Source organism: Erinaceus europaeus, chromosome 15 (genome assembly GCF_950295315.1).
Source record: "Erinaceus europaeus chromosome 15, mEriEur2.1, whole genome shotgun sequence".
Classification (NCBI taxonomy): domain Eukaryota; kingdom Metazoa; phylum Chordata; class Mammalia; order Eulipotyphla; family Erinaceidae; genus Erinaceus; species Erinaceus europaeus.
The window spans coordinates 42,419,101-42,444,630 of NC_080176.1; the positions used below are offsets into that span (position 1 = coordinate 42,419,101).

Below are 25,530 nucleotides of genomic sequence, written 5' to 3' on the forward strand. Positions count from 1 at the left end.
TTGGTGATGGTCTTTCTGTATCCTTTGTGAACATGAACTGCAAAGATCTTACAATGGAAGGAAATGTATTCTTAGGATTTTCTCTTCAAGTCATCTGCACTGCATGACTGAGTTCCCAACTTGAGGATCCAATTTTAAGTCTTTTGGTAAAGGGTCACTTTATGCAAAACCTCTTAAATTACACATCTTTAAAACCCCATAATGCTTTACCTACACACACAAATTACAACATTCAGGAGGAGAATTATAAAGGAAATTACAGGGGCCAAAAATGTCCAGAGTTCATGGCCTTTTTCTTCTACAGATCATAAAGAAAAAAAAAAAATCAAAGACAGTTTAGCTATCTCCCCCACTACTTTCTTTCTTTAACTGTGTCAGATGATGGATGTTAAGTTTACCACTGCAGTAATCAATATACAGTATACAGATATATATGACACTGAACTGTTATCTGTCATTACATCTCGATAGAAAAATTGGACAGTTCAAGAGAAATTTACATATGCTTATATTCTTTCATTATACCATATGGCACTTATAGTTAGTTTTTTAAAATAAGATCTTCTCTCAGCAAAAAGATTACTATTTGGTGAAGGTAGTGTTTAGCATTTTTTTTTTTTAGATATAAAGTACTTTTTAAAATTAGACTTATTATTAAAGATTTATTATTTATTTATTTTTAATAAATCTTAAAAATTATTATCTTTATCGGATAGAAACAGTCAGAAATTGAGAGGGAAGGGGTGACAGAAAGGGAGAGAGATAGAGACACCTCCAACACTGTTTCACCACTTGCAAAGCTTTCCATCTGCAGGTGGGGACCTGGGACTCGGTTCCTTGCACACTGTAACATGTGGGCTCAAACATGTTACACTATTAGTGTAATAATACACTAATAGTGGTGTGCCACTATTCTGGTCCTTATTTATTTACTTTGAAAGGGAGAATCAGTATAATTTGGGCACAGGCAATGTCTGAGATCAAACTCAGAACTTCATGCTTAGGGGTCTAACACTACTCATGTAAGCTCCTCTCCCAGGTTATGTAATGAAGTATATTTAAAATAATTTGTATGTACATTGTTTGAAATCTTTTACTTTCAGAAGGAGAGAAAGAAGGAGAGAGATTGAGAGAAAGGAAGGGGAGGAAAAGGGAGGGGAGGGGAGAGGAAAGGGAGGGGAGTGGAGAGGAGGGGAGGGGGGAGGGGAGAGGAAAGGGAGGGGAGGGGAAGAGGGGAGGGGGAGGGGAAGGGGGAGGGGAGAGGAAAGGGAGGGGAAGAGGGGAGGAGTGGAGGGGAGAGGAAAGGGGGGGAAGAGGGGAGGAGTGTAGTGGAGGGGGAGAGGAGAGGAAAGGGGGGAGGGGAGAGGAAAGGGAGGGGAAGAGGGGAGGAGTGGAGGGGAGGGGGAGGGGAGAGGAAAGGGGGGAGGGGAGAGGAAAGGGAGGGGAAGAGGGGAGGAGTGGAGGGGAGGGGAGAGGAAAGGGGGGGAAGAGGGGAGGAGTGGAGGGGAGGGGGAGAGGAGAGGAAAGGGGGGAGGGGAGAGGAAAGGGAGGGGAAGAGGGGAGGAGTGGAGGGGAGGGGGGAGAGGAGAGGAAAGGGGGGAGGGGAGAGGAAAGGAAGGGGAAGGGAAGGAGTGGAGGGGAGGGGGAGGGGAGAGGAAAGGGAGGGGAGGGGAAGAGGGGAGGAGTGGAGGGGAGGGAAGGAGGGGAGGGGAGGGGAGGAGAGAGAAGAGAAGAGGAGGAGAGGAGAGGAGATGGGGCAGGCAGACCAGAGCACTGCTCAACTCTGGTTTATTGTCTTAGAGGGGATTGAACCTGAGACTGTGGAATTAAAGGTGTGAATTTTTTTTTGCATAACTAATTATGCTCTCTCCCATGCCCCCACATTGTGCTTTTTTTTTTTTTTCTTTCCTACTGATATTATGATTGACCACAGCTTAGTCTATGACCACAGGTCTTAGGTAATTAGGTGGTGAGGGGTCAACAGAGATTGGCATTTTGCTGGTGGGTAAGGTGTGGTAACACATATTTTGAAACATTTCTGAAATGTACCCCTAAATTATGAACAGTTTTATAAGTCACAGTTACTTCAATTAAAAAAAAAAAAAAGTCGGCATTTCTTTTTTTTGTATTTGTTATTATGTTATTCTGGTCCTGGGAGGAAAGGAGGGCAAAGAGATCTCAAATTGACAAAGGATCATGAAACCTGAGGTTGGGATAGGCAAAAGATGGCCAGTAGAAACTATTGCTAGTAAAACAATTAACATGTTAAAACTGCATTTAGAAAACAAAAGGACAGGGCAGAAAATCACAATAGCCCAAGGCTGTTCTTGTCTGCTAGGTCCTTCCGGAATGAGAAGGGTTACAAGGCTTGTTAAGGGATGAAGTCTAAGGAAAACCCATGTGATCCTAGAGGCCTGGAGGCCCTTTGTCCCCATCCTATTTACTCCTGAACACACCTGCTAGTTTTCCAGATTCTACCCTCCCACTTGCCCAAATGTTTCCTGAAACAAATGTATATATTTGTGGAGGGAGAGGAAAGGAGTTATTCATTTTCTATAAAGGCTGCTGGGACACTGTTCTGGCACTCTCAAACTCTGGGCAGCAAGTTTACACTACAGTGTAGTGTAAACAAGTTGTATATATGAAGAAACAGCAACAAAAATCATGGGGTTAACTCATTTTACTGCAGTGCCTAGAATCAAATTCTCTCTCTCTGAAGATTCCTAAAAATCTAAAGAACAGTGGATCTGGAAATCCTTTCATGACTATCAACTTTTACAATGTGAAAATTCCCAAGAAATTTAATTTTCAAAGTAAAGGCTAAGATAAATCTTATTTTACATAAATGTTTGGAATGGGTATCATTTGGCAATGACTAACTAGAGAGTATGGAATTAAATTTCTTTAGAATATGAACATTGCAAATAACAAAATACATTTTTAATATGATTGGAAAATGTCTTAGGAGGTGATATTATTCTGGGAAAATTAATAAGAAGTCAGTCATCAGCTAAAAATTTGATTGTTTACTTTTTTGTTGTTGAATGCCATGAATTTGCAAGGATTTATATTTGGTTCAGAAAATGGTATCACAAAATTACCTTAAGGCATTTGGCTATTTGAATAAAATAAAATGTTGTATCAGTATAAACATTTCTGGTATAATCCATAAAATTGTATACTAAGTTCGTTTCAGAGAAAGGCGAAAATATTCATTTACTGTTTCCTATGCGTTAATATTTAAAGAATGCTTACTGAGTGCCAGATGGCATTTTCAGCTTCTAGAATGTGGAAAAAGAAAACCCGTCTTTCCTTGGGGCCCATCATTTCTCAGGGATCATTTAGATACTTTCCATGATATGAGAGGTCCATATATGCTAAGCAAACCTTCCAAATGACTGTGACAATTCCTCCCACAGATTAACCACAGCTCTGAGAGCTCAGGGATTTGCTCAAGGTCATGGGATCAGTTAAATAATATGGGAGAATAAAACAGAGGTCTCTTGATCCCAGTGAAATACAAAACGCAACTTGCTGCTTAGGGCTAGGGAAGAAACGCACCACATAAGTTTGCTTAGGGAAGAATAATGAGTGATTTTAAGAGCTAGAAGGTGAAGGAAAATTTAAGCCGGTAGGGCTAGTTACAACTTGGGTCTGCACTCTGATCTGTGCTGGTGAGTGACCTTGCTCAGTTTTCTGCAATAAAGGTCTCGAAGGTGGGAGACAGTAGGCCCTCAAAGTTCATGGCCTTTTATCAGCCTTGACCCGATATAATCAGGGATGAAGCTTTTGAGCTCATTTTCTGTCTTTTAAAGCAAGGCTTGGTATAAGTGGGAAACTTTCCATTTCCAAAGTCAAGTACATTGGAAATTCCTATACAGATAAAGTAAACATTTCTATTGTTTTTAAGATGAAGTGACTAAGAGAAATAATAATAATAATAATAATAATAATAATAATAATAATAACCCAGCATAAAAGTAAATGGAGAAAAATCTGAAGAAAAAAGTGAGCCAGAAAAAAGTTCACTGTGGCAAGCACAAGAAAATGTTCAGTCACAAAAAAAGTATGGAAGGTGAGGACAACATTGTTACTTCACACTCTTTAGCTCCAGGCATTAAAATAATTGAATAAAGTAATGATAATGATGAGGTGTCAACATATTACCATACAACTGTGGACAAGTAAGTCAAATACCATAGTGATTCATGTAAATTACATTGTGACCTTCTCTCCTTTCCCCAGCAAAATCTAGTTAAATATGGAAAACTAAGAGACTATTAAAGACTCTCAATCAAAACAAATGATTTGCTAAAAGCTTTTTCTCTTTATTGAATTGTGAACCTAATAGAGATAAAATAACCTGGGGACAGATGAAGGACCCCAGACTCTGCTTTCACTGACATTCTGGTGTCACTGCATAGCTAGTTTCCCACTTACCACTGCAGAAACAGCTGAGGTGCCCACTAAGAGGGAAATACATTCACGGTCTCTGCTCCTATTGCTTAGTCTAATACTCTCCTGGTATAAATTTCTTTTAAAAGTCTGAAGTTAGAACTATGAGAGCTAAAGGTCATTGTGTGTGTGTGTGTGTGTGTGTGTGTGTGTGTGTGTGTGTGTGTGTGTGTTTACAGCTCTGCGTTATGGTGGTGGGAATTATATGGAATTGTACACCTCTTATTGTGTGGTCTTGTCAATACTTCCATTTTATAAATAAAAAAATTATAGCTCTGCTTCAGAACTCAATTGGCTGAAATTTATTTTACATTTCCCACTATAAAATGAAGGCACACTACTTTGGGATAACACGAGATACTATTCAAACTATTTTTGATTCAGTAAATCATTTATTCAGAGTTTCTTGGATCACAGAGTTAGTTATTGATTTTAAACTCAAACACAAAAGATTAACTTAGGGAGAAGCTAGCTAGGATCCTGTGGTAGACAGGGAGAGACCTTTCATTCTTATCTGGTGGTGGAACCAGAGAAAATGTCAAGAGAAAACATCTCTGGAAAGGTCAGAGGTCCAGGTTCCCAAATTCTAGTCTGGCATATCTCCCAGATATTTTTTTTTAAAAAAGCCAGAAGGCATAGAAAAAATTATTCGCATATTACAGAATAAAGCTACTTTTCAAAGGGTTGAAGAGCAATGTTTCAATTTCTCTCTGTGACACTGGAAAGGTAGACAATTAAGAACTACTTCAACCTCAAAGAACTTTAATCAAAATTTTCTCACTACCACTGCTTTTTTTTTTCTTTTCTTTAGAGGTCCTTCCCCTATTTTTTTTTAATTGTGGTAAAATGTATCTGTCAAAATTACCACTTAAACCATTTTTAGATGTTGGATTCAGTGGTTTACATACACTCTACATATTGTGTAACCATCACCATCACCTATTTCTTTTTTTACTTTTCTAACTCAGCTCTAGCTTATGATGGTGTGGGGGATTGAACCTGGGACTTTATAGAGTTTTAGGCATGAGAGTCTCTTTGCATAACCATTAATTATGCTATCTACCCCCATCCCATCACCTATTTCTGAACTGGTTCATCACCTCAAAAATAAACTCTAGTTCAAATTTGGTAACTCCCTATCTGTCCTCCACCCTAATCCCTGTACCTTCTAATGTACTTTATATATTTAAGAATCTATCTATTTAGATATCTCAAATAAGTGGAATCACATAATATGTATTGAACTCTTGTGTCAGATTGATTTCATTTAGTAAAACGTATACAAGTTTCATTTATGCTGCATGCATCATAGCTTTATTCCCTTAGGCTGAGATATTCCTAATCATTTTAATGTTCTTCCTTCCTTTCCTTCTCCCTCCCTCCCTCCCTTCATTCTTTTCTCCTTTTCTTTGTTTTGTTTTCTGAAATCAGGGCCTCACACCTGTGTGAGTTCAAGGGGCCTGGGCTGACTTTTTCAGAGAGATACAGAGAAGTGTGATACCATGGCAGAAGAGAATTCCTCCAGTACCATGGCATCATCCATTCGGGGTCAGTACTCAAATTTAGATCACAGATATGACAAAGCTTGCACCCCATTTGATGTGTTTTTTCTTCTTTAAGACATTTATGTTGCTGGGGAGGTGGCTCAGCTGGTCCAGCACAGAACTTGCATGTGTGAAGCCTATACCAGAGCTCTGTCTCTCGCAAAATAAACCTGTCTGGTATCCGTCTTTCATAAAATAAACAAAACTATAAAAATACATATAAAAATAAAGAAAAATTAATATAAACTTAATATGAAAATAAAAGTGTAAGGAGATGGTAAATAGTTGCTGCTGTTAAGTGGACAGACCTCTTCTGATATAACAGAGTTGCAGGAATATATATGGAGTTGATGTCTTTCATGAAATCCTAAGTTTGATTTTGATTTAACTGTTTATAATTTTGCATTCTTTGTATGCAATTCATTTACAGTATTATACCAATGAATTTCTTACTTTTTTAGTACTTTATTTTTTGAATGAAAGAGAGAAAGGATAACAGATAGATAGAGGAACCAACCAGAGCACTTGATCAACTGACTGATGGTAGTGTTGGAGCTTGAACTTAGGATACCAGAGCCTTTATGGTGTCTCCCCAGTTCAAACTTAGTTCTTAACCATTCCAAACATTCTCTTTCAGGTAACAAAATGAAAAACAAACAAACAAAAAAGACAGTGCTTGAAATCCATCATCCAGCTTCAATTCTATACTCTCACCCTAAGCCCCATCCTCTCCCAACAAGAAATAATATTCCCACTCAGACAAGATTAGAGTGATTCTACCTTATCTTGCTTGACCTGTTATCCTATTTTGGAGGAAAAAAATATCTAACAATAGATAATGGGGGGGGGGGGGAGGAGGCAGTAGTTGGTTGAGAATATGAATTGAGAACACCAATATCTATCATCATTTTATGCCACATTTTATTTTAATTTCCTGAACAGATACATATTTTTATGATAAACTGACATATAAATCACAATGGGAACATAGTTTTGTGATATAAAAAGATGAATTCTGAAATAAAAAGTGTGTTAATGCAAATTCTGACTCCAACATAAAGAACTAGCTGATCTTGGATAAATTCGAATATCTGGAATTAATTTAAGATTATTCAACCTTTTGAAAAAAAAACAAAAGTAATCAGGATGTCATAGATGAAATCAATCTATCATAGAGGCCAGCAATAAAAAAAAAATCTGCTAGGGGCCAGGTAGCAAATATTTGTACTTTATGGGTCTGACAGTCTTTCATTACAGTACCTCAACCCTGAGGCAATGCAAAACTACCCATAAGATGACACATAACAAAGAATAAGGTGGGAGCCGGGTAGAAGCGCACACATAGTGCGAAGCACAAAGACCGGCATAAGGATCCCAGTTTGAGCCCCCAGATCCCCACTTGTGGGGGGGGTCGCTTCACAAGCGGTGAAGCAGATCTGCAGGGGTCTATCTTTCTCTCCCTTTCTCTGTGTTCCCCTCCTCTCTCCATTGCTCTCTGTCCTATCCAATAACAACCAGGGCAACAAAATGGGAAAATGGTCTCCAGGAGCAGTGAATTCATAGGGCAGGCACCAGCAATAGCCCTGGAGGCAAAAATAAATAAATAAATAAATAAAAAAGAAGAAGAAGAAGCATGGTGCATGGTTATTTTTTAATACAAATTTACTCATTAAATAGGCAGTGGATGGATTTGGTCCATCAGTACAAATCTGGTATTGGAGGTGCTGAAATCGAATCACTCCAAGATTCTCAAAACCTGGTATTCACAGGATGTAAGATGCTTTTATTTGGTGTGCAGACTGATTTAAACTGCAGGATGAAGGTCTGAAATCTCCATGAAAGCCTGTATGTCTCTCCATTCTCAATGTGAGTACCACTTTACTAGTGATTTGTTTCCTAACTTTCTCTTCTCTCCTCAAACTTCCTGAGACCTTAATTTTGAGTAAAGAAACCCCTCTTTCCTACATAGCACTGGTCTTTTGAACCACTGCAGTTTCCCTGTACATGTTAATAAATTTCCCTTTTATTCTTCTATTACCAGTTTGCCTCATGTTTATTTGTCTAGCCTCTGAAGAAACAAGCAAGAAACAGAATTTCTTTCCATCCCCATGATTCATGTAATAGATGAGACCATCTTATAATTTATTTTTGTTTGCATAATGCTAACATAAGCTTGACATTCAAATCTTTATCACTGTTATTATTAAGATAATGATAAATGTCTGTTCCTCTAAGACTAAAAGTAATCAACTCATGATTTAGCAAGCATATTAAATTACATAAAATACCACGCACATTTTTGCACTATAGCAAAAACTGCAAATGGTCATGTGCAAATTATCTGTACATTAAAATATTTTAGTGCCCAACAGGGAATACATACAAACCACTCCATAGCCTATCAGTGTATATTACCTACATGTTTTGAGAACAGCATTCCCAAAAAGGAATGACAATGCTATCACCCAGTTGTTGGTGAAACTTTCTTCCTATGAAATTGGTGTCAGTCTTTCAATAGCTGATTTATATTAACCTGGGGACAAAATTATGAGAGTGTATTTAGTGAACAAAAAAGACTAATTAGAGGCAGGGGAGTGCAGAGGATTAAACCACAGAAAGTGCCAAACACAAGGATCTGCATAATAATCCTGGCTGGAGGTCCTGGCTCTCCACCTGCAGGGGAGTCTCTTCACTAGCTGTGAAGCCCATGTCTGCAGTTGTCTACCTTTCTCTCTGTCTTTCCCTTTTCTCTCAATTTCTTTCTATCCTATCCAACAACAACAACAAAACGGAAAAAATGGTCTCCAGGAGCAGTGGAGCAGTGCAGGCACAGAGCCCCAGAGATAACCCTGGAGGCAAAACAAACAAACAACAACAACAACAACAAACTAATAGTGATCTGCAGAGACATATTCAGATTCAGCTATCTGTTTACTTATATAGCAGAATGACTCTGTGAAGCAGCTATTTCAAAGACTCAAATATACCATGGGCATATCATATAGTTTGACTCTCAACTTGAAATCAAGTGAAACTGAGTTGGGCTAGACATGGTTACCCACAGGGGATCTGAATTCAGATGTTAGCAGGCAGTTCTTGGAAACTCCCTGGCTCAAGCAGATGTCCCCTGACACAAACAAGAGGTGATTTGGTGTCAAGGGGCTTTCTAACACATGTGTCCCATCCCTCTGCCTGGCATTCAGCCTGGAATCCCTCTGTCTGCCATTCAGCCTGGATTTTAGATTTTAGTACAAACTAATCTACACTGTATATACTTTCTTTTAAAAATTAAAAAAAAAATTTTGGCCTGTCATATTGCTTCCCCTGATTCTAACTTTACTTATGTCAAAATGTGCTCAACTTTGCAATTTCTGAAGTCAAATTACCAGTGGTCAGTGAGCAAACTGGCTAAGCACCTAGCCTCACTCAGCCAGTTATACACCCAGCAATAGGCCAGCATAGTGCCTAAGAGCTTAACTTCTCAAGCCACATGGAGTTGGACTTGAAAACTAGACTAAGAGTAATTTTAACTTCATAGAGTTGTTAGGATGATTAAGAGTCAATCAAACTCATTGTGTAATAGAGTGCCTTATAGACAAATATGTAATGGATACTATCATCAGTTCTCTTGGAGACAATAGGTTTCAAAGCAAGCAAGCAATGTTATCTGGATGTACTTGGTCAATTAATCCTGTACTTAGATTTGCAAAGTAAGAGATTTGACCTAAACTCTACAGTAATTATTTATTCTGAAATATATGATTCTCTACATGTATCTAGGCCAAGTTAAAAAGACATTAGTATTCCAGGGAGATAGAAAATATTTGCAAAGTAAATATTTGAAAAGCAAGTTGTTCTGTTTTTTTATTATTACATACAAAATTCCATTTTCTTCCTTTTTTTAAAAAAAAATGTAAGAATGAGGAATGAATCGATGATCTTATGCGTATGTTATTTAGTAAGTGACGTTTTTGCAACAAATTTTCATCTTTTTTTTTTTTTTTGAGAAGAGAAAAAGAGAGGACAGATAACACAGCACCTATGACATCGAGGAAGTTCTTCCTTCATGGCTAACCTATTTGCTGTTTACAGGAACTCAAACTCAGGGCCTTACACATATCAAGGACAGTACTTTACCAGATGAGATTGTGTCTCCTTTATGTGCAGGAGCGTACTCGCTCCTGGCACATCTGGACGGTCTGAAAGTCACCCAAGATAGGAGAAATCTACTCTCATAGAACCACAGAAGAGCTTCTCTACTCTCAATATCCTACCCAGGGCGAAAAAGACTTTCAGTTGGTCACCCAACCCTTTAAACAGATGTAGAAGGTAATGTGTGTGACATTTATACGTGATCCACGAAAATTTAGACATCACCCTCCCCACCCACTTGCTTTTGGTCATCTGAGAACTCCATGTAGCTGGGTTTAGGGTGACCTTGGATGACACATTTGGAAGATGGGGAGCCACCAGCACTCATGCGTGGAGCAGAACTTCTCTCCCCTTCTCAAATTCCTATGACCTGACATCAAGTTGTTACTAGGTCAGCAAGAAATATATTAATTAGAGGTAAGTCACTGAAATGTAATTTGTTATAGGAACTAACCTCCTTTTATTTATTAAAAATAATTTGTATGTTTGCTTATTTTATTATTGTATTTATTTATTTATTTTGTTCATTTTAAGAGAGAAAAACCAAATGCATCACTTGGCTGTATGTGGTACTGGGGAGTCAATGTTGGGACGTCATACATAAAAAAATTCCATATTCTGTCCACACAGAGGCAACTTCTAGATTGCAACAGAGAGTCTATTATAACTAATACACCTGGATAAAAATATTGGGCTAATTCACTGTTATTTATACAAGTACTAAAGGTAAACAAACAAAAAAACTATACCAAGGTTTCAGAGTTTGATAGTATCACCATCTTACAGAAAACTATGTTTGTTTTTAACACTCCAAAGACCAATAGTCACTATGTAATTTAACCAAAGTCTGCAAAAGTAGACTCCTATAAAGAATAGATTGGTAATGTAAGTCAATATAATTGGCTTGGTACGGAGAAAAAGGGAACCATATTAGAACATGCTGTCTTTGTGTAGAAAGGAAGCCTCTGTTCAGTTTCCGACAACTGTTGTCCTAGCAGAAAGAAGAAGGTCTTTCCAATATTTTGGAAGGACTCAGTGACCCAAAATGTGTCAATTTTTAAACTCTACCAGATAAGTAAAACATAGTTATGGGCTTTATGTGAACAGAATCTCAATGTATGAAATGTGACTTTGAATTGACATAGAATTCAGATGAAACCACCAGGATGGGAATCTGGTATTTTCCCCAAGAGTCCAGCATCATTTATGATGTCTCTACATTAAAAATAGGAATTCAGATAGTGCCTTGACAGTCCTGGAATGTGAAATTTACTGAGTGCCGGATTTTGTCGGAAGAAACTGAAAGAAGTTTAGACATCCGTGATGCTATGTATACTGGGTCGCTATATTGAACATGGGGAGTAAGATCTGAAATACAGTGGCTAGTAAGAGCTGAACATCCAAGAATGACCAAGCAAACACTGCCATGGACCCTTACAAGAGCTGCTCACACATTCTTTCCTGACCACCTCTTGCCAGTATCAGCTTTCATCTCTAATGCACTGACTCTGTCTGTGATAATGACAAGCTTTGATCCCTCAGCGTTGCCATTGCTCCCATGAACTACCAGTCATGGTCGAAAGGATCCCAGTGTCCTTTGTGAAACCTCCCCCAAATGAACATTAGAATGCTCTATAACAAATTCAGAGTTCCCACAAAAGCCCAGGGTCCTGGGAATGGGAAATTTTCCAAGTGAAATTTTAAGAGCAGAGAAAGCTGCTGAATATCCAGAACCTATTTCAAGGATGGTATAGGTTTTTTTTTTGTGTGTGTGTGTGTGAAAAATTCAAATGACAATCTGAAAGGCTGCTTGGTTGACTCTGAGCTTTGTCAAGAATGTCGGGAAATGTTATGCATGTATGAACTATTATATTTACTGTCGAATGTAAAACATTAATTCCCTAATAAAGAAATTTAAAAAAGAATGTCACAAAGTATGATATAAATAGCATTTTTCTTTGGGCACAAGTAGACTGGGATTTAATCTCTACTTTGCTATTTTCTAACAGGTTAAGTCTACTTTGCTACACTGTAGGAAGGTCAAATAATACTCTGGGTCTGACACACAATACCCCTACACAATAGCGTCTGCTACTCCCATGAAGACTGGAGTCACAAAATATCAAGTGACTGGGCAAAAGTTGTTTGAAGTGAGCACCCATGGTGGAAACCTAATACACAAATATTGTTCTTTAAGAGTAGTCATAATTAAGTCTAACCCTTCAAAAGCAGAAAGTTATTAATTTCCTACCTTGTGGCTAACAGAAGATGGTTACAGGAAAAGGGAGCTATTTGCTATGTTGTACATTCACCCTGATTTTATTAGTGATGCTGAGGTAGAAGAAACTGGATGCAAAGATCATTAAAAGTGATACAGTATCTGCACCAGTTCCACCAGGCAAAAGGGCACTGAAGGACACTTACTAATGAGGGTAATTAAACATGACTTGATAACCACTAAAAGCCCTGCTGATGATGGCAGTGGAATAGATAAAGGAGAAATCTCAGCCTCTGAAAAGAGACTGGACATTATAATAAAAGGGTCTGTCCAACAGCCAAAGAAGAAAGAGAAAAAAAAAATGTTTCCATTCAGAACAAATCCACATACTCATTTCATTATGGACCAATCTAGGTTCCTGAACCTACAGCAAACAGAGTATACATAGTGTTGATACAATCTACTCTTGTCACAAAACAAGAAAACACATACACACACATAACACACACAGGAGGGGTGTGTGTGATATTTATGTTTTTCCTCGGCCCCTATCATTTAAAAAAAGAAACTGGCAACAAGTTCCTTGGCACAGAATTTACAAACTTAGGGATTCTGATGCTAAACAAGTACAGGGGAAAAAAAAAAAAGGACTAACTTTTAAAGGAATTCTTTGTTCTATTTCTAATCAGTTATCTCCTTAAGGATACTCTCTCTTACAAGGAAAAATAAGAATCTTGACTCAGCTGGCTTCAGACTAGGCAGTGGAGCTTTCTTCTGCTGAAGGCCTTTCTGTGTAATCAAGGTAGCTGGCATCTACTTACTTCCTAAACTGACCCCTGAGATTCGGTCATCCTTAAAGCTGCCAATTCTTTGGAATTATCCAGCCGAGACAAGCAAGCAGGTCACTCCCCAATTATATCATATTATATCTGCACAGTCTCTACTCACATCGTAAGGAACTATGCACACACCATAAAATACTATTTATGTGTAATAAAAAGGAACGAAAACTTGGCTTCTATGTTACATGGCACCAACCCATATTTAAGGCTCATTCTTCTAAAGTGATGGTTTAGAGTTCTTTTTTCAGAGAAAGTAGTAAAAAAGAAAGTATGAATAATATTGTTGCCAAAAAGGTTTAATGTACACCGTAGAAACAGGAAGGAAGGAAGAAAGAAAGAAAGAAAAAAGAATTAATGAGTTTTCAACAGGAAACGTGAACTACAGGCATAGAAACTAGTACACTCAACAAGGGCAACAAAAGGGAATAAATAAGTATTCTAAAAATCTTAAAAAAAAGAAACCAGTACATATCAGGGGTCCAGATGGTGGCACAGCTGACCAAGCACACATACATTACAGTGCACAGGATGCAGGTGGTTCAAATCCCTTGTCTCCACCTGCAGGGAGAATGCTTCAGGAGTGGTGAAGCAGGGCTGCAGGTCTCTCTCTCTCTCTCCCTCTCTATCTCCCCCATCCTCTCAATTTCTCTGTCTCTATCCAATAATAAATAAATAAGATGGGGACCAGGCGTTAGCACACCTGGTTAAATGCTCACATTATAGTGAATAAGGACCCAGGTTCAATCCCCTGGTCCCCACCTTCAAGGGGGAAGCTTTACAAGTGCTGAAGCAGGGCTGCAGGTGTCTCTCTGCCTCTCTATCTCCCCACCCCCTCTCAAATTCTCTCTGTGTTGATCCAGTAATAATTAAGTGAAATATTTTTAATAAATAAATAATATTAAAAACCCAGTATATTTCATAAAAGTGAGCTTCTAAGTAACTGCCCATGATATTAAGACTTATAGCAACACATCTGTATTCATTTCAGTCAGAAAATAAATGTGTTATATAAAGGGCTGGTTTCTTTTATTATTTTTATTCTTTCTTTTGCCACCAGATTTATGGTATGAGATAATTATTTTCTTTTCTTTCCTCGAGATATAGAGTGAGAGGCAGAGAGAAACAGAAGGAGAAGAAACACCAGAGCACTGTTCCGCAGCTCCTAGAGATTCTCTGCTCCCACCCCAGCCCACTGGAACTCCATGTGGTGGCCTGAACTGAAACCCAGGATTTCACGCATGGGCACATGTGCACTCTCACTGCTGAGTCACCTACCAGTTGTTCTCCTTTTCTTAAAGGGACAAAAGAAGATGATAAGATCATACAACAATGTTGATGAAGTTAGAGATTTTTTTTTTAAAAAAATTAAATCTTTTAAAAATTTATTTGTTGGATAGAGACAGTCAGAAATGGAGAGGGAAGGGGGGATAGAGAGAGAGAGAGAGAGACAGACAGACAGATACTTGCAGCATGGCTCCACTACTTGTGGAGCTTTCCCCCTGCAGGTGGGGACCGGTGGCTCGAACCTGGGTCCTTGCACACTGTAACATGTGTACTTGGTGGCATACCTGTGTCACTGCCTGCCCCCCCCCTTTTGATAATCACTCTGGCCTAATTGCTCTAGAATCATTTCTCCAATTCAGATAGAAAGACAAGAAACAAACGTACAGAGACAAGAGAGAAAAACACCAAAAGCACTGAAGCTTCTCTCAGTGCAGTGGAAACTGGGCGTGAACCTGGATTGTGCCCATGACAAAGCTAATCAAAGAATTTATCCAAATAGAAGGAAGGCACATTAAAAACGCTCAATAATGAAAACAATATGGTACTGGCCCTAGAATGGACTATCTATAATATATATAGTGATGTGTGACAAGTAAGTAAGAAGCATACAGGACACTTAGTAGAAATGAAGACCAGAGGGAGTCGGGTGGTAGCCCAGTGGGTTAAGTGCATGTGGTGCAAAGCTCAAGGACCAGCAAGGATTCCAGTCCGAGCCCCTAGCTCCCCACCTACAGGGGAGTCGCTTCATAGGTGGTAAAGTAGGTCTGCGGTGTCTTTCTCTCCCCTTCTCTGTCTTCTCCTCCTCTCTCCATTTCTCTCTGTCCTATCCAACAACGGTGGCATCAATAACAACAACAATAATATTAAAAAACAAGGGCAACAACAGGGAAAAAAATATATAAAAGAAATGAAGACAAGAAAGCTCAGCACAAACTTTACAGGGAAGTAAACAAAATCCTAAGTCAGCAGGAACATCCCAATTAAATCCTAAGACTCACAACTTCAGTGTGGCTCAAATTAAAAGACTGAGAGAAGAGGTATGGCAACTGGAACCATTGGCGGTGGCTTTAGGTCTAAACTGTTATCATCACGGTGGACAAGCAGCAGGATTGTTGAAGGAGTAGAGCCACCCCTGTCCTAAGACCTCTAAGTTCAAACCCCAAGCGCATACTAACACCAAAGTAGATGAGATCTTCATAAAAGTCTTATTCATAATTACTGGATAGATTCAAACATACAGTAGAATGGATAAATAAAATGTGGCTAATTCTTCTAATGGAATACTATTCAGCAATAGAAAAGACCTCCCTTATGCAGTAGTGATAAAACTCACGGGCATAATGCTGAGTAATGAAATCAGGACTAGAAAAGCATCTACCATAGGCTCGATATAAAAATTAATGTCAGGTCATGAGAATTTATGGTTCCAGGCATAAATATACTGGTTACTTTAGAAAGAGGGTTGGTACTTATTGCCTAGGAGCAGGCAGTATAAAGGGTTCTGGAAACTGTTGATAAGAGTGGGGGTTACATACTTAATTCTGTATAAATGTACACTCAGCACCAAGAACAAGCCAAGGAAGTTAGAGAGTCACTTACATTATCTTTTAAGTTTCTAAAACAGCTGAGCACTTAATGGGTTTAACTCAATAAAACTAAACTGACAAGTTCTCCCTAGGAGACAGACACATAGTTGCTTTTATTTTTTTATATCTCTGCAGCATTAAGGGAAATAAAGGAATTTGCCATTAAATGGAAAAAGAACAAACTGTCCAGATATTTTGAAGGAAAATACAGTGGTCATGAGTGGACAAGTCACACAGGCTGACGTTCTGAGCAAGGTGGTACCCACCCCCAAATCTTTCCCACAGTCCTCCTCTACTAGTGTCCCCCAAGGAGGGAGCTTCGATTCAGAATGGAAGTGTGAAATCACAGACAAGACACTTTTGCTGATGGTTCCAACCTATCAAGGCAGGGACCTTGAAGAATGAGAGATAAATAAGTGGCTTTTGTAAAGCCCTACATAGGTAGAGAAGGCAGAATCCTGGTGTAGCATTCCTACACTGTATATTTCATTCTGCTATTATAAAGAAAAAATTAGAATGAATAAAAAACCCATTATGCAATTTTGTTACAATTTTCTATAATGAGAACTGCAAATGAAAATTATAATAGGATCAAAGATGGGGAGAGGCTGCTCTTGCTATAGCCTAAATTGTCATCAAAGAAATGAGGCTACACAAAGACAGTAAAAGAAGGCCAGTATTAAATAGAAAAATTAATCACAAGAGACAATAGTGAGAAAGCTTCAGAAAAAATTTTGGACTATTGAGGAGCAATCTATTCATACTTAAGAGGGACAGTAGAAACCTCGGGGGGGGTGTCAGTAAAAGGCTAGATGTTTATGATAATTATTTTAGTATATCTTACAGTAGATTAATTTAACCATTTGACCTTAACCATCTATGGAAGTACATGAAGTCAATAAAGGCAATAAGTTTCTCCTAAAATAACCATACCAATAAAAACCTCATTAACAATTTCTTTAAGGGAATGATGGGGGAGAGAAACAGCCAAAACTAGATCAGGTAACAACTAATTATCTATTGCAGTCACTGGATTATGAACACAATTTGTCAAGGACCAGGTGGTGACATAACCTAGTGGAGCAAGCACATTACCATGCACGTGAACCTAGGCTATCCTCCCTGCTCCCCCACTTGCAGAGTGGAAGGTTCATGAGCTGTGAAGCAGTGCTGTAGGTGTCTCCCTTTCTTGTTCCCTCACTAGATCTTCTTATCCTTGTAATTTCTCTGTGCTGTCATGATAAGCAAACAAATAAATACTGGAAAAGAACTTTTTTGTGTGTGTGTTGCACTTGTTGTCGTTATGGTTATTGTTGTCATTGATGATGTTGTTGTTGGGTAGGCCAGAGAGATATCTATCGAGAGAGGAAGGGAGACAAAGAGGAGAGAAAGATAGACATCTGCAGAACTGCTTCAGCACTTGTGAAGCGACCCCTCTGCAGGTGGGGAGCCGGGGGCTTGAACCAGCATCCTGACACCAGTCCTTGCACTTTGTGCCATGTGCGTTTAACCCTTGTGCTACCACCAGACCCCCCCAAAAAAGAGAATTTATCTTGACTTTTTTTTCCTCTGGGCTTCCCATTCTACACAGCATTTTATCATGTTTGGTTACTTTGTGCTTAATGTTTTTCCTTAAACTTCAGTGAATTAGGATTAAGTTTACACTTAAGGCATGCTGACATTAAAAATAAAATGCCTGAAGTAGCATTCTGGGAAGTAATACAGCAGGCAGAGTGCAGGACATGCCTGCACAAAGTGCCAGGCCTGATCTCAAGTACAACATATACAGGAATGGTATTCTAGCTTTTGGCTATTTCTCTCCTAAATTAAGTAAATAAATTTAAAAAATACATATATATGTATTTTAAAATGCTAAAGGAAGATAACTGAGAGAATTAACATGTTTGCAGATCTTGAACACAGCTCAAGAATGTGAAATCATAGATTAATTAAGCCAACCATGAATTTTAATATCCAAAGACATTCATAAGCAAAAAAAAAAACCTGGGGTATAATTATGGAGCTATTTTAATTAGCCAGTATTCGAAACAGTCATACACACAAATCATATTTTCAACAGATTTTAAGTATACATCTACTTGAAAGGTGAGAGTTGAGATACCATAAACCAAGCAAAGAATCTAGAATTAGAAGAGGTGAACCTGAATTTTGGCTCTGCCTCTTAGAAATTCTGAGAACAAGTCCCACAAATTACTGCATATGGAAACTGGAAAACTCTGATGGGAAATTACAATCAGTAAACACTGGCTATATTTTGTTAACCAAAATGTAGTAATTATATCCTTGAAGGTAAAGATACAATATGTTACAAAAATATATTGGAGCCAGGGGGAATTTACTAGATCTGTCTTCAAACCTTTAGTCTCTGGGGCCGGGTGTTGGCGCACCTGGTTGAGTGACAAGTTACAATGCGTTAGGACCCGGGTTCGGGCCCCTAGTCCCCACCTGAAGGAAGAATGCTTTGCAAGTGGTGAAGCAGGGCTGCAGGTGTCTCTCTCTGTCTCTCCCATCCAATAAATAAGGAGGGAAACTTCACAAACTTGTGTCAGAAAATACAATAAAAGGCAGGCTCTACTAGCTATGCCACTGCCTGGTCCCCATATTAATGTTTCCATTACTGAATAAATGCAGTGATATTTGGCACTTTGAATATAATTTAAGAAATGTGCAGCCCGCTTGGGGAAGAATTCACCAAGCTGTTGAAAATGTGGTAAGGGGAAAACATACACACATATACATACTTTTTAACCTCATCTATTAACAGTCACCATACCTCTTGAATCATAAGATGAGATTTCACTACTAAAGCTTTAAAATACTGCTCACCTGGTCTTCTTCTCCTCCACCTTCTTCATCATATTTTAGAATATTATCTCTTACATCATCCTCTGGGTCAATTAAAAGTTGCTTGGCCTGGCGTTCTTTATCCCTGCGCTTCATCCATACCACAAACATCAGAACAAGAACTAAGCAGAATAAGAGCAGATAATAATGATATTAACAATAAAAATGATATTGTGATTTAATAAACAAAAACTAATCACCACTAATAAATCACAGGCACTGTAGGTCTGTAGTGGATCTGACTCTATGAAGTATTTCTGGACTCACACATAAAGAGAAAAGACAAAGTAGGCCTGAGTACAGGGTTTAGAATGCAAAGACCTGGGTTCTAATCCTTGGTATCTAGTGAACTCATGCGACAAATTATTTAGCCTTAAGTTTCACCATTTTCTTTTTTTTCCTCCAGGGTTATTGCTGGGGATCGGTGCCTGCATTACTAATCCACTGCTCCTGGAGGCCATTTTTTTCCTTCTGTTGCCCCCTTGTTGCCCATTGGTGGTGTTGTTACTATTATTGTTGTCATTGTTGTTGGATAGGACAGAGAGAAATCGAGAGAGGAGGGGAAGACAGAGAGGGGGAGAGAAGGATAGACACCTGCAGACCTGCTTCAACCCCTGTGAAGCGACTCCCCTGCAGGTGGGGAGCTTGGGGTTCGAACCGGGATCCTTACGCCGGTCCCTGCGCTTTGCGCCACATGTGCTTAACCTGCTGTTCTACCACCCAGACCCCAAATCTCACCATTTTCAAGTGAGTATAGTAACTATTTCTATCTTTCAACGCAGTTTGTTAGAAGATACGATGCTCTTAATATAGTGGTTTGTAAACTCTAGAACAACCAAACTACAGTAAATTATGTTTTGCTTATTATTCAATTGCTATTTCATTCAGGTTGGTCAGTAATCATTATATTCCCCAAACTGTGAAAAGGACAATTCCCCTAAGAAGGGTGGTGATCACCAAGATGATTTGTATAGTAAATTGGAATTGGATCAGTGGATGGATTTTGAGGATATCTGACTCTGAAAGGCTAATGCTTTTCTACTGCTTTACTGTGCATTTCCTTTCATATTAAATTGCATATTTCAAATGGAAGGGCTAGGGAGATTGGTTTGAACACTAAAACAACATTAGGTTTTCATGCTTTACACTTTTGTGCCAGGTCTAGAACTGTAAATTTTCCAGATGGCTGATGTCAAAGTCAGCACCAATTCATTTTCCTTCAAAATGCTACAGCCACTTCTTCATGATATAAGTCACCATATCTAAGTCTTTCTTGATAAGGTTGGCATATATAGCACATTCGAGTTTCAATTGAAACATATCCCTAAGTGCACATCTAGAAACACATTCTCTCTAAACTCTAGGATATCAGTTACATCCTGAAGCAAAAGATTTAATGACTCCTATTTGAGCACATTTTTATTATTGGCCATAAAAGTAAATATCCTCTTTTTAAAGCCAGATACATGATCTCATTTGCCATTGTTCCAGGGCTAAATCTAGCAAGTGGATTATTAGTATAACATGCAGGTTTCAAATTATAGTCAAAGTAGTCTCCACACAGGAAGTGAAAAATGCTCAAGCTTCGATAGTAATTGCTTGAATAAAGGGACAGAATTCTAAATTACCAGAGTACTTGTAAATGGAGAAAGCATAAAAGAAATGGCCAACATTTTCAAGAAAGTGATTGGTGCATAACATGATTGTACAATAAACTAAGTCCTGCTGCTATTCAACAATAAAACACAGGGCCTAGGCAATTTATTCTTTTAACCTGCATGTTTAGAAGTGGTTCCGAAAGTAGTTTCCAGTGGTTAATTTCTTGCATTCCATTGAACTAGAGATTGCAAAGCATTTTAAAAAGGAGCAATTCCTCAATCCAGGCTTGCTCTGAAGACAGATAATTTATTGAGCTGTGTAATCATTTCTATTATCAAATGTGCTGTATGAAGTACAATTTTGCACTATTTTATGCAGTCCTTCAGAAACAAATACCTGGATCCTTGAATGACTGGAACAGGTTGCTGACTGACTAGGCTTAATATGTCAGAAGGTGAAGGAAAACAATACACTCATTTTCCAAAATTATCCATTACGTGCCATAAACTCATACTCAAATCGTAAGTGTTCAAGATTAAGACTGTCACATTTTTTCCATTCAAAGAGTTTGCTACAACCTCCCCAGGCTCCCAGGATCAGCAATGACAATAGTTCAGAGAAGAGGCATATACTCAGCTGGGTTGGCTGCAAATGTGTAAATCCTGCAACAATGCTCAGAGGCTTTCTCTTTCTAGAGCCAACTTGGTAGCCCATAGGAAAATGCTTAGAGGCCAGAGAGAGAGTTCTTAGAATATTTAAACAGGCATCGGACAACTGACTTTATCAAACATCTTAAAAGAGAAAATAATGGAAAACTGAGAGGTCAAAGGACTTACTTAGCAGGATGATGATGCAGAGCAGGATGGCGATGATGGCACCTGTGCCAAGCCCTGCACCCACAATTCTGTCCACGTCTGTGCAATCTCCATTGGAGTCACACTGGCAAACCTTTACTCGAAGGATGGAAATATTTGATTTGGGAGGATTACCCGAATCTGTGATTATGATTGGGACCTCATATATCCCAGCCTCGAGGAATTTTATCTTTAAATTAAGCTGAGCAAAATCACCTGAAAAATACAATTTGACACTTAATAAGTAATGTGATTTAAAAGAAGAGTATTTTCTTGAGTATATTTACTTCTTAATATACTATTTAAAAAGAATTAGAACTATGCTGAAGTTTGAAACCTATTAAGGTGTTCCAGACTTTTGATATCTTATTTAAACTTTAAGTAGCTTTTAAAATATGCTTAATGAGGAAACTATAAAGCACCTAAAATTAACTTTTCATACTAAGCTTCAAAACCTCTCAACTGCACCTATATTCAAATAATTACCCTGTTCTTACCATTAAGCCGAGTGATGGTCCAATTTCTCTTAATAGTCACTGGAGACAAAGGAAGATCAAAAGCAAATGGTCCAGCATTTGGATCAATGTCATAATCAAGTGCTGTGATGTTAATTGAATTGGGGTCTGGAGTTTCACAAGTCTCTGCCTCTTGAGGTAACACTTGAGGGGCATTGTCATTAATATCAAGTAAATAGATCTGCAGTGTTCCTGTTCCACTCATAGGAGGAATTCCTTAAAAAGGAGAAAAATCACAAACCCATGCTGAATAATACTCTTCTGCAAGCCACAATTACAGTGAAATCCTCAAGGCTTCTTGTCCTTATCACAGTGTAATTTTGGGAAAACCTGATTGCTACAGCATCCAGGCAGGCTGTTTTCAGAATAAGGCTCCTTACTGCTTTCTTTCTGAGATGACCTTGAGCTACTACCAGTCCTGTGTGGGAGCTCTTGTGGTGACAATGCATGTCCCTGCGAGTAGTACCATTCTGTGCTTTCCCTGCCTTTGCTGTCCACTACACTCTGTAACCTGTCTACACTCTGCTTCCCCTGCACTGTGGGGAATGTAACAGAAGCAGAACACCAGGCTCACAATCTTTTATACCCTACATTTTTGATGGAGAGCTAAATCTTTTTTTTTCCCCCAGAGCACTGCTCAACTCTAGATTTCAGTGGTGTGGGGGATTGAACCTGGCACTTTGGAGCCTTAGGCATTAGAGTCTCTTTGTGGTTGTTAGGCTGTCTATCCCTGCCAGAGAGCTAAAAACTGTGCATGAAAGAACATAGGGATATCTTTAAAACATTAATATAAATAAAGAATATTAAAGAAAAAAGAAAATAAATATTGAAGCAACTTTTAGATACGTCATTTAGACCACAGAGTTTATCTGGACAAAGGATGCCATGGAGCAAGAAATACTTTTCATTGATCAACCAAATACACCCATGAGAAAGCACTAGGCCATTTTATATGTTACTTTAATATAATACGTTAATGTCACTGTAGTATAGTATTCCTTTGTAATTACAAAGAAAACAGGTTTCAACAGAGGAGAACAGTTTAAACAAACGAGGAAACCAAGTTTCAATAAATAAGTGTCTGGTGATTTAGCCTCTATATTATAAATAATTAGGGGAGAAATAATTATGGTTATGCCAACAGATTTTCGTGCCTGCTGCAACTCCATGGTCCCAGGTTCAATCCCCAGCAATACCATAGGCTAAAGTTGAGCAGTGTTTCAGTAAGGAACACACATGCACACGCACACGCGCACACACACACACACAATAATGTTCTATGAACACTATATTGTGTAATTTATTTGTATAATTTAAGTTATGTGAATGCACAGAGACACAGATTTTCTAAATAAGGTTGCACATTAAGGTTCAGTGGTTTAAGTGACTTGCTCAAGGACTTGCAATTAGGAATGTACACACATACACCAAGGCTAAGGAGGAAACAAGGAGAAATATGCGTGACCCTTTTTAAGGAGTGGATTGGATGCAGATGTTTCTGAGCAGAGTTATGGTGCAGGGGTGTGCGAATATGTTATCACAATTCTAATTCTGTCACAAACACAACAGTACATAGTTTGAGGAGCTTTAATGCACAGGTCATATTTAATATCTGAGTTTTATAACAACTAGAATCTGAAAATTAGCAGATTCAAAGTACAAGAGCTCTAAGAGTAAGAAGACCCATGTTCCAAACCAGCCTGTGATTTAAAATCAAATACATCTGCAACACATCATAGTTCCATGAATTTAACCTTTCACTTCCCTCTCACTTCAAACATCCTTTCAGTGAAAAAATAATCCAAATAGATGAAGGCCAAATCTGGTTGTAACTCTCAACCAACAGTTATATATATACACATAGGATTTTATAGCTCTTGAAATCTCAACATAACGATGTTTGATATGTCCATAAGTTCCACTGTAAAGAAACACTATGACTTACAGATGGTGAGAGAGTAAAAACATAGATGCTAGTGCTGTATTCTGATGTGCAATGGCAGAGGTCACTTCCAGCCTAAGTTCAGCTCAGAATATTCAAACAGCAATGCTTAGAAAGGATATGAAATATTGCTTTGGCCCTGTCACCAGACACATTTACTGTAGATGATTATCTCATTGAATCTTATTTTACTGGATTTGGAAAGATTCATTGAAATTGTTCTTATCAAAAGTGTTGATAAGCAACAATTTTCAGACTGCACATCCTGACCACTAAGTTAAAATCTGCTATTTTTATTAGATGCTAATAGTCATAGGCTAACGCTGAAACTATTTTAAACTTGAGTGCTTAGATTATGCTAGGCATGGTTTTAAAAGCTTTATCTGGACAAATTACTTTACTTTCCCCAATACATTGTGAGCTAGATACTTCTACCATCATATATATATATTTTTCCCCTTATCAGAGCACTGCTCAGCTCGGGCTTATGATGGTACTGAAGACTGAACCTGGGACTTTGGAGCCTCAGGCCTGACAGTCTCTTTGCATAACCATTATGCTATCTACCCCTGACAGATATCATCATCTCTTTTTCACACATGAACTGTTTTAAACATTATTTCCAACTCTCTGGCTAGACACCAGTACAGCATAAGTTTGGATTCAGGAGGTCAGTAATTTCAAAGCTTTCAAAAATTAAGTAATTTCAAAAATTTCAGAGCTTAACCTCAAATACATGTCCTATACATAGTAGGGAAACAGCAAGTCTGCTGCCTGACTTACATAAACCCTGCTTAATACAAACCCACCACCACCACCACTAAGGCAGCAACAATTCATTTCAACCATTAAGATTCCAGGAGAACCAGAAAAAAAAATAATAAAATAAAGGTGTTAATTAATCAACATGTTCCCAAGCTAACACAATAGAGCTCCCCCCCGTCCCCCCCCCCCCCCCCAATCAGGGTAATCACTGGGGATCAGTGCCTGTGCCAAGGAATCAATGCTCCTGGGAGGCTTTTTTTCTTTTTTTTTCTTTTTCTGGTTCTATTTTTATTAGATAAGACAGAGAGAAATTGAGAGGGGTGGGGGAGACAGAGAGGGAGCAAGAAAGATAGACAGAAACCTGCAGACCTGCTTCACTGCTTGTGAAGCAACCAGCCCTGCAGATGGGGAACAAGGGCTAGAACCCTAGAACCCAGGGCCTTACACACAGTAATGCGTGCACTCAACCGGGTGTGCTACCATCTGGTTCCAGCACTTGCTTATTTTAGTTCACAGAATAAGATACAAGTTTCCTAGTCTGTGTCAGACTAAATGTAAATAAAAAGTAAATAAATGCCCTGGAAAGAGACAAACTGATGGTAGTAAACAGATGATTAGAAGAAATAATTAAACACACAAAGGCAAACCAAAAAAAGAAAACAGTGCCTGGAATCATTGATAAACCCATTCAACCTGTAGTAGTAAGGCATCAATGTAGAGCAGGGTATACAAATCATATAGGCTTATACTCACAAGAAAGAAGCTACTGTGGAGGTAACAGGAGCTGTGGGAATATTCATAGCAGAAGGGAGGGAAGTTTGTCATATTTAGCCAGGGGAAATGGAAACTAGGAGTTGGTGCTTTAGAAGAATAAAGGTCAGTTTTCTAGATAATTGAGTTTCATAGAAA

General features: G+C 38.5%; 1 protein-coding gene across 3 annotated transcripts in view; it reads right to left on the reverse strand.

The window, feature by feature from the left end:
* CDH2 (cadherin 2) overlaps window positions 1-25,530 on the reverse strand; it is a 248,652-nt gene that overhangs the window by 19,436 nt on the left and 203,686 nt on the right. For all 3 annotated transcript variants that reach the window (XM_007520069.3, XM_060173647.1, XM_060173648.1), the window contains 3 exons: window positions 21,897-22,130; window positions 21,382-21,615; window positions 18,929-19,068 (listed from right to left, as the gene is read on the reverse strand). In XM_007520069.3, the coding sequence (XP_007520131.1) occupies window positions 18,929-19,068; window positions 21,382-21,615; window positions 21,897-22,130 (608 nt within the window). The remainder of the gene's footprint in view (window positions 1-18,928; window positions 19,069-21,381; window positions 21,616-21,896; window positions 22,131-25,530) is intronic.